The sequence below is a fragment of the Aedes albopictus genome, chromosome 2 (genome assembly GCF_035046485.1).
Source record: "Aedes albopictus strain Foshan chromosome 2, AalbF5, whole genome shotgun sequence".
NCBI classification, from domain to species: domain Eukaryota; kingdom Metazoa; phylum Arthropoda; class Insecta; order Diptera; family Culicidae; genus Aedes; species Aedes albopictus.
In genome coordinates, this window is record NC_085137.1 from 305806995 (window position 1) to 305817848 (window position 10854).

General features: G+C 37.9%; 1 protein-coding gene across 6 annotated transcripts in view; it reads left to right on the top strand.

Moving 5' to 3' along the window:
- Positions 1-5459, top strand: part of LOC115270170 (nuclear receptor coactivator 6) — an 85704-nt gene extending 80245 nt beyond the window's left edge. For all 6 annotated transcript variants that reach the window (XM_029879409.2, XM_029879412.2, XM_029879411.2 and 3 more), the window contains one exon: positions 56-5459. In XM_029879409.2, the coding sequence (XP_029735269.2) occupies positions 56-498 (443 nt within the window). In that variant the 3' untranslated portion in view covers positions 499-5459. The remainder of the gene's footprint in view (positions 1-55) is intronic.
- The last annotated feature ends 5395 nt before the right edge of the window (positions 5460-10854 follow it).

Here is a 10854-nt window from a genome sequence, read left to right on the forward strand (position 1 = left end):
TTGTTCAATGTTGTTGAAAAACGTTTTCTCTAATGTGACGATAATTTATTTACAGAACTGATGTCCTCGAAGGGCAAATCGTACACTGCCAAGCAGAAGCAGTATAAGCTGTTTGCCGTGGTGTACCACGACGGAAAGGAAGCATCCAAGGGTCATTATATTACTGACGTTTTCCATGCTGGTTATGGTAGCTGGATCCGGTACGATGACAGCACGGTTAAGCCCGTATCCGAGAACAACGTGTTGCACCCGAAATCGCCGAGGGTGCCCTATTTGTTGTATTATAGACGACTTGATACACACCTCCATGGCACCGGTAGTACCGGAGGTGGTGCCAGTTCCGGAACTGGAGGATCTGGTTATGGCAGCGGAAGTAGTAGCAGCAACACAAACATTAGTAGTAATACCAGCAGTAGCACCGGTGGCAATAGTAATTATAGTTCTAGTGGAAATAGCTATAGTGTAAATACTGGCGGACACTATGGTGGCTCCAAATAGAGGAAACCGCCCAAAAGTCGATTGAAAACGGACAACTGAAGTGTGTGAGCGTGAACGATAAACATTAGAACAGGAAGAGCGCAACGAAAAGGGACGTTTTTATCTAGTTTATAGTGTTAGTGTTAAGTAATAAGTGCGCGAGTGATAACGATTGTGGCGATTTCGTGTTTGAATCGTTCGTGTTTTTTTTTTTGATCTTCGTGTGTGTGCGACACAAGCGGACGTTGACAGCAGCAGTGCGATAAAATCGTAGGCGATCAACGAAAAAAAAGTAAAAAATACATCAAACCTAAGGGATTAACCACTACTACTGTACGGGAGAACGGTTTTGTCTATAACTCTTAATCAATTTACGAAAAACTGTTTTAGTTTGTTAATCGATTATTATTATCTTTATTATAGTGGTATCCTATTGTTTGCTTTTTAAGGGATTGAGCGATACTCTCATTTATGTTCCTCCTGGTAAATTACCCTCTAGAGTATAACAATAACGAAGGACGTTTTACAGTGACCCGTGCGAAAATAGTCGAGCATATTGACACGAAAGGGATAGACAACTCGAATGTTCGTTTGACTAAAGGAAAACTTTGTACACGGTCTTCAAAAATTGCTCTGAAACGATTTTGATCAGTCCTAGACTAGTGGTTGGTTGCACCTCTAAGGACGTTATGGTAGGTTTTCCTGCAATGATTACTAGATGTCATTGAACGCCATAAGCGGGTTGATCACAGCAATCCGGTGAACGATTAAATCGCTTATGGCGTTGGAAAACAAGTTGAATTAATTAAAGTGTTTGTTTTTTCGTTGTTAGGCTTTTTAAGCACTAATTTGTATTAAAATATTAGATTTGTATACTTAACAAGAACCAATTTATACATGATAAAGGAAAAAAAGCATAAAACACATGAAACCAGAAAATATACCCTTACTGTGTTTAGGTAGATAGATAACAAATAGAATGAAATCCCAGTTGAATGCGGGTCAAATCGCCCCTGCGTTTACACTTTGGATAGTGATTGGTGACTCCCGGGTGGATTGTAAAGGTGCAAGACTGAAGTTTTGCAATAACCAAGTCAGTGCTACAATACTACAATTTTGTAGTTCTGGTTGTAGGTAGTTTGCTGTACAACATTAACATTAGGGTTTTGTCCTTCGAATGAGTGAATGAGTTATTCTGACACTGAGGAAGACTACATGTGTCGAAATACGCGTATCTGTCAAATGATAAGCAAAAGAGGGTGGAATTAAACGGTACAATAACTGATTGCACTCATTCGAAGAGGGTATTCTGCTTAGAGGGTTCGAAAAGTCGGTACAAGATTTGGTTTTTGCCTTTTCAGCTTAAAGGAGGTATGAGTACCTAGGTATCGTACATTTTAGTGGAAAGGAAACATTTCTCAGCAAGTATTGTCCGTTTGCAGACACGAATAACAAAATGAATGTCGATTATCTAAATTTTGTTAAAACTTAAAACGATGCATTGCTGTTTTGCATTTGAGCATGCATCCTAGTCCCGTCTACAGATATGTGATCATATTTCTGGTATAGTAGCTTTTGCCAATGAAGCGATGTGGATTACTGCTATTAAATTATGGGTGTGTCCCTTTCAAATTTTTGGGTGAATTCATTCTGAGATGCTTTATCGTTTTCTGACTTGACCTCTTCTGAGTTTCTAGGTAAATCAGTGGCATATTTCTCGTTCGGAGATTTTCAGTAATTGACATATTAGTGGCGATATTCCTAGGATTCCAAAAAAGGTTCACGGTAAACTCTTTTCGAGATCCTTAGCTGATAGCTACTAACATTTTCTGTACATTTGTAGAAAAATAATAAGATTCCCTATGGGATTTTAGCCAAATTTCTGATTAGATCTTTGATAACTCCCGAGTTCTTTGGCATATTCATTTCCATTAAGAATAAATTTAAATTTAGTACCCAAAAAAGTAACACAATCCGACAAATCTCGTTGGAATTAAGCCATCTTTACAACGGTTACGGATATGTCATCTTTTTTGCGAAATATGGCGTAATCTTTGAATATTTTGAAATTAATTTTAGTCAAATGGACAGGGAATTTATTTTCAAAATTGAGTGGACGGCCTGTAGTAGATGCATTGTAAGGCAGTGGTTAGCTAGCGTATGCTGAGAAAATATTGTTCGATTTTTAGACATTCAAAATTAGAAAAAAAAAAAATGGGAACCGTGCTGGAACAGGAAATGTTTCACAAAATAACAGCAAAAGTAACTGCAAGCGTGCGTGTAGTAATAAATCGCGTGTGTTAATGTTGTAGCATCCATCCCTGCTAGGTTTATTTTACGGAAGAGATTCTGTAGAGACTGTCAGCAGAATCTTAAACACTGTGTAAATAGGTGATTCAGTAACTAACAAAGTAATGCAACAAAAAGTCTGTACATAGAAGGTAGTAATAGAGCCTGTGGTAGAACAGTGAATGTAGCTTAACCCTGATAGTGCTTAGGAACGGTGTTAAAATGCAAAGGCCAGATGTTTCGTATTTAGGTATGTATTCATGTGTGGCGCATGATAGAAGAAAATTTGATTTAGATTACTGAACCTGAACATTTGTAAGGGGTGATTCAGTCGTACTGATGAGAAGAGAAGACATCGTTAGATAGTATTTGTCTAGTTTTTTTTTGTTTGGGTAGCAATTTAAACTTTGCACTAAGTCGCACTGCTAATATGTAACCACTTAAACATTCGGGCTGGGAAGTGAAAGTCTGGATTTTTTCGAATACATTTTGAAAGAAGCATCCTAAATGTGGCAAAAAGAGAAACCCAATCTGTGTGGTTTACCTGGTAAAGTAAGTCAAGAAATTTCGTGTTTTGTAAAGTCATTTTAGATTCGTACAGGACGTAATCTTCATTTGAATGTGGGAATGAGAAGTAATAAATGCAACACAGAATATATCTTTATACTTACCCCGTTACGGTACGATACAGTGGATCAATGAATTGTTTCGTTTTCAGTTTCGATTAGGTCTGGGTGGCATAGGAAAAAATGTTGACTAAATTTGGGATTTAAGAAATTCAGTAATAGCTGTATGTCGCCATGGTAGCTTAAATGTACGAAATGTATCGCGGGACAAATTTATATAAGCGAAATGATGGATCCGGTAGCGTTTCTTCTCCTGGAAATGGCGAGCTTAGTTAGGTACTTCAGTCGGTCATTGTAGATCATACCGTGGCGGCCTAACGATAAACGAGGCTATGCTGGAAGAAGGTGCTACGAATGGTCAATATCGTTGAGCCGACAAATCCGATGATTCGCGTTTATGTTAGTTTTGTTTTTCAGCTGGTGGGCACTTAATTTTCGTATCTTTCGTTATCTGAATACATACTCCTGGCGTGCCTGAGCGTTTAGGTCTCCTATGATGATCTTGACGTTGTGGCTCGGGCAGCGGTTGTACTCGTGTTGGAGCTGAGCGTATTATCCTCATTTGTGGTACTGACCGCACTTGGTATGATTTTTCTGTATAGCTTCAGATTACGAAATAATTGAAGAAGGTTCCAAAGATTTGAAATTTAATTGAAACAGTAGGTTGATTATATAAAATAATACAGCAGTTTATACTTTTTCTAAAAAACTGATAGGCGAACGGTTCCATATTATTGAAAATATGCATCCCAGTGTAAATGTAAATGCTTAGCATCAAATTTATCAATACCTTTTATTGATTGATAATTTTGAAAAAAAATGAGCAAGCCCGGACCTGCACAAAACACAAATCGTTGATCCTTTGCATCGATAATGTTTCTGTTTGTTTTGAATTGTTAGGGCTGTGTATAATATTAGTAATCTATAGGTTAGGAGAAGGGAAAAGCAAACCTCTAATTTTAAATGTGTAATCATTCTAGCGCTAGAATCTTAAGGAACAAACTATAAACAAAATAGAAGATTATAAATATTAATGAAAAAAGAACAAACAAAACATCAAGCAACACATCTACTAAGAACCGAATCGGCAGGAAACAAATCGTTGACATCCACAAAATACACAAACACACACGGTATAGAACCGTGTCAACCCTGTCATGTGTGCAGTATACTAGCCAAATCATGTTTAATTGTTTAGAAAGAAACGCGGAAACGTTGATCAAAACTACAAAACAGAAACACACTGCGAAAACAGTAAACGAACATTCGCCGATAAGTGGTTTTAGCACGAAACCAGCAAGATAAAACCACATAAGCAACACTTTCTGTTAAGTATCATAGGAGACTTTTTTCTACTTAGAAAATAAATGAAGTTGCTGGGAGACAAATATTACAAGGGAAGCGCGGGAACAGTGGAACGAAAACTAGGGAAGCGAATTGGTATGTTCTTTAGATAAGTGCACTTATTAATGATAATTGAAAGTGGTTAAAAATCAAGCAGTGGTAAGCGCAGAAACAAATCAAAGCAAAAAAAGTCTCAGAAATCACAAGTTAATAGTGACCTAGGGACACAAATACACAAAAAGGCTTAGAAGACCTAACTGTTTAATTTGCCCTTCATTTTGTCGTTGTTTCGTTCTATTTTTCTCATTGTACATTGGTTACTTATTTCATAAATTACCCGCATAGAACTGAGCTGAACTTACAAAGTGGAAGCACCCTGAAGTCATTGTTTTTTTTTCGCATTAACATTATTCATAGCATGTACCAGTACTAACAAACGAATCTTTATCAGAACAACTGAACTTTTTTGGTGAACTAACTCTTACTTTTTTGGTTTGTTGATCATTCATTTGAGAATGGAAGGACAAAAAAAACTTTAGAATTAGTCAAACCTGCATAAGAAAGCGATCCGAGTCATCCAGAAACAAAAAACCCTTCAAAAAGGCGATATTTAAAATTAACAAAACCTACACACCAGCAAAAAATGTTAAAGTCATGTGCAGCGAAAACAGAACATGCAGTAGCAGGAAAGCGAGAAATAAAAATTAGAATATTTAATACAAACGTTCGCTCTGTTATTTTTGTTTTTGTGTTGATGACCAAACCTTTTCGTTCTCTATTCACTGGATTCTCGTATTGCATCCGGAAGCGTCAGGCGTTTCCCCAAATTGTCATCTGCGAACTGCTTAATCTTTACGTAACCATTACTTGTCCTACACTGAAAAAGTTTTCACATTGTTTTCATCTGATTTTCACATGGACTGTTTCCATACGCGTATCCATTGAATTATATGGGAATAACACATAGATTTTGCGAAGCTATGTGATTTTCCAATAGAAGTTATGTGATTTCCTAATGTTTTCCATATACCGTATTGATTTCATGTGAAATTTCTAAAGAAATTTTTATCGGTAAATCCAATAATACACTGAAAAAATAAATCACATATCACATGGAAAATTTCCATTAGTTTGGCTACATAACTGTTATTGGATTTTCCGATGAAAATTTCTTTGGAAATTTCACATGAAATCGATACGGTATATGGAAAACATTAGGAAACCACATAACTTCTATTGGAAAATCACAGAACTTCGCAAAATCTATGTGATATTCCCATATAATTCAATGGATACGTGTATGGAAACAGTCCATGTGAAAATCAGATGAAAACAATGTGAAAACTTTTTTCAGTGTAGTTATATAGCCAAACTAATGGAAATTTTCCATGTGATATGTGATTTATTTTTTCAGTGTATCATATAGCACAGCTTGTAGCACAGTCAATACACACGAAATGGAAACTAGCCATAACTAAAGTGTGGAAGAGTTGAGGGGCCGTTCATAAGGGTCTGTGTCATTTGGCATAATAAAGAAAGGTGTATCGTCCACCCTCGTTGGTTTGACCGCATCTAATATGAACACTTTCTAATCTGACCCCCGCTAATCTACATATCGTTCAAACTAAAAATGGTTCGAATGTCATTCTACTCAGGACCTGTCCATAAACTACGTAGACTCTTAGGGGTGGACGGGGGGTCTGGCCAAAGTCTACGCTCCATACAAATTTCAAAAATTTTGTATGAACAAAAGTCTACGAGGGGGGAGGGGGGGTCTGAGATGGCCGAAAAAAAGTCTACGTAGTTTATGGACAGCGCCTCATGGAACGGGGTAAAACGGAACGCAGAATCAAAACAAAACAGCAAAAAGGGTTACCATCGGTGTATTTTTCGATACCGATAGGGTTACTAGAAGTCCAAATTAAAAATGAACTGTTGGTTTGCATGAGGGGTCGTTCAAACCAACCGGGGTAGACGGTACATACATATTTCGATTATTGGGTTTCTTGTCGATGTTTAGACTACTGTGATAATTTGAGAATCCTCTGAATCATCATTTCCCAGCGACATTTCACACTAATCAAACTGATTTTGTTTACGTGTTGTGCATCCGACGCCCCTGTGATGAACTCAACGGAACTTGTGTATGCCAGCCGCTGCGAAGTTGTGTGCGAAATTCGACTGTGATAATGAATTTCGGCCGACGATTTTTTCAGTAGTGTATTCATTCATAAATACACTAAGGTCTTTTTTTTTACACGGGGGATACGTCCCGTGTAAAAAAACCGTGTAAAAAACGTGTTAATTTGCGAAACCGTGTAAAAAAACCTTGTTAATTTGGGAAACCGTGTAAAAAATAGCGTGCTACTTCGAGAATCCGTGTAAAAAAACTGAGGGAAATCTGAAATGTCCTCACCTTCAGATATGCGAGGTTTGTTTTAGAGAGTTAATAAGGCAGGGGGGGGGGGGTAGTAGTAAGGGTTGAATCTAGGGGTTAGTGGGGAAGAGGACAAGGAATGGGTTATGGGGAGCAGAGTGCATACTGTTTCCAAGGTAGATCGCAGAGGATATTTTGGGGTGTTAAGGACTGTCTAGACGGACGAAACGAAGGATCAAGGAGACTGTCAACACCTACTGTTCAACATCCTACAGGTCTACGGAGCATTGTTCTGTAAATAAATAATTTTCAAACATGACCTCCAATTTTGATCTCCAAGAACTTCCGCGAGTAAAGGCCAGAAGATCTCAAACATAGCCAATGGTTTCTTGCTACATTACCGATGCGTTGTAGCATCCCAGAGGTCCATTGAGCATTGTACTGAAAAGTATTCAGTTCTAAAGATATGCTAGGTCTCCATGAACTTCCGCGAGTTAAGGCCTTAAGATCTACAAGCGTACTCAATGAATTGTTGTTACATTTCTAATACGTTATAACATGCTACAGGTCCATGAACAATTTTTCTGTAAGGAACTAATTTTCATAGATGTTCTAGGTCCTCCAAGAACTTCCGTGAGTAAAGACCTGAAGATGAACTAGCGTTATAAATGGTTTGTTGTCACATTACTGATAAAGTGTAGCGTCCTACAGGTCTAGGAAGCATAGTTCTGTAGAGAAATAATTTCCAAAGATGATCTAGGACCTCCAAGAACTTCCACGAGTAAAGGCCTTAAGATCTACAAACATAGCCAATGGTTTCTTGCTACATTACCGATGCGTTGTAACATCCTAGAGGTCCATTGAGCATTGTACTGAAGAGTATTCATTTCTTAAGATATGTTAGGTCTTCCATGAACTTCCATGAATAAAGACCTGAAGATCTACAAGCGTTATCAATGGTTTGTTGTCACATTACTGATACAGTGTAGCGTCCTACAGGTCCAAGAAGCATAGTTCTGTAGAGAAATATTTTCCAAAGATGATCTAGGAGCTCCAAGAACTTCCGCGAGTAAAAGTCTTAAGATCTATAAGCGTAATCAATGGATTGTTGTTACATATTTTATACGTTGTAACATGCTACAGGTCCATGAACCATTTTTCTGTATAGAAATAATTTCCACAGATGTTCTAGATCCTCCAAGAACTTCCATGAGTAAAGACCTGAATATCTACAAGCGTTATCAATGGTTTGTTGTCACATTACTAATACAGTGTAGCGTCCTACAGGTCCAGGGAGCATATTTCTTTAGAGAAATAATTTCCAAAAATGATCTAGGACCTCCAAGAACTTCCGCGAGTAAATGCCTTAAGATCTACAAACGTTATCAATGGTATTTTGCCACATTACCGACAAACCGAGTGGTGATTCAAAAGAGTACCCACCCCCCCCCCCCCCCCACCCCCTAAATTTAACGGTCGACCACCGAAGCGAGCGATCGCTTCTGTCAAATCAACGCAGCCGCGAACCGTTTCCTATATGAACACACAGGGGTTCGGTGTCAAGCTATCAAATCATCGCGAGCCGTTATAGAGGTGGCGATAGTGTTCGGCTATTTTTCATCATGGCGTCGCGGATAACAAATTTGAATTTATTTGTTCTAGCTGTCACGTCGGTTCGTCGGTGCTACAGGTCCAGGGAGCATAGTTCTGTAGAGAAATAATTTCCAAAGATGATCCAGGACTTCCAAGAACTTCCGTGAGTAAAGACCTAAATATCTACAAGCGTTATCAATGGTTTGTTGTCACATTACTAATACAGTGTAGCATCATACAGGTCCAGGAAGCTTAGTTCTGTAGAGAAATAATTTTCAAAGTTGTTCTAGGACCTCCAAGAACTTCCACGTGTAAAGGCCGTAAGATCTACAAACGTAATCAATGGATTGTTGTTGATTTCTAATACGTTGTAACATGCTACAGGTCCATGAACAATTTTTTTGTAAGAAACTAATTTCCACAGATGTTCTAGGTCCTCCAAGAACTTCCACGAGTGAAGACCTGAAGATCTACAACCGCTATCAATGGTTTGTTGCCACACTACTGATACAGTGTAGCGTCCTACAGGTCCAGGGAGCAGAGTTCTTTTTTTATTTTCTCCCTTTTTGGCACAGACCTACTGGTCCATATCGAGAGCATAGTTCTGTAGAGAAATAATTTCCAAAGATAGATTCAATGACATTTCACGGAAAAACATTTTCCGGAAAACATTTCCCGGAAAACATTTCCCGGAATGACCCATTTCCCGGAAACCCATTTTCCGGAATGTCCCATTTCCCGGAAACCTATTTTCCAGAATGGAACATTTCCCGGAAAACTGTTACATATCGCTATTCCAAGACTCATTAAATTTGAACCTTTTTTTTGAAATGCACAATAATAATTGACTTATTTTTGTTGGTACTCGTTGAAGAATTTAAGCAGGGCTTTCAGCGTTATTTCAAAATCTTCGACAAAACATTTAGGTTGAAGGATTCATCATTAACATAACCGTCATCATCGAAAATTCTAAAGCAGTTTTCTCGCTCAAAACTTGAATGTTTGTATTGAAAATGTATTCACTGTAATGCTTTCTGTGTCCGTAATACAGTGAATACATTTTCATTGCGGAAATTTAAGCCCTGAGCGAGAAAACTGCTTTGGACTTTTCAATGATGACGATTATGTCAATGACGAATCCTTCAACCTTAAAAAATATTAGCAGTTATGATGCCAACAGTTTTATCACTACATCTTAAATGAACAGCCATTGTTCAATGAAGGAAAATTTTCAATGACAATTCTGGCAGCAGTACTTCCAAAAGATAACATTCTACAGTAAACAAATGGAAGGAATAATCTATATATATATATAAATGCAGTGGCATACGTGGGACCGCGCATAACTTGCGAACGGAAGGTCCGATTTTGGTCGTCTTAGTTTTGTTCTGTTAGTTTTCACCCAAAGAAGGTTTATGAGGCAAATTAAGGTTTATGAGGTTAATTAAGTTCAAAGAGATTTTTTTTGAAATCACCTTTTGACAGCTGGGCAACTGCTTGACAGCTTCGCCCAGTACAAAATGCGACGAGGGGTGATTCGACAAATCGCTCCCATACAAACTTAAAATTGATTTTTAAATAGGTTCCCGGGTCCCAGTTATTTTGAGTATCCGCTGTATGTTTCCCAAAAACTTCCGGTAAAAAACCCTTAGGATCTCTAAGCGTAATCAATTAATTATTGTTTCATTACTGATGCGGTGCAACATTCTTGAGGTTTACCAGTTGTCAACTGCGACTGCGCTGCGATAGCTATGAACTTTGGTCAACTGGGTTTTTAAATTTTGAAAAATGTATTGATTTTTTGATTTTAAACAAAAGAGCACCTTTTTCTGCGTCACTATGATTTTTTTCAGATTTTTAGAACTTTGTTTTGATACCTAAAATCAATTTAAAAGAGATTTTTTGAAATCACCTTTTGACAGGTGGGCAACTGTTTGACAGTTCCGCCCAGTACAAACTGCGGCGAGGGGTGATTCTACAAATCGCTCTCATACAAACTTCAAATTGATTTTAAAATAGGTTCCCGGGCTCCAAAATTCATGAAAATTTGAATTTCGGCTTAGTTTGACATGCAGATTCAGAATATCGAATTATCTCAACACCATTAAAGAAGCCAACTTCGGACTTATTTATGAGTTCTCGCATTGG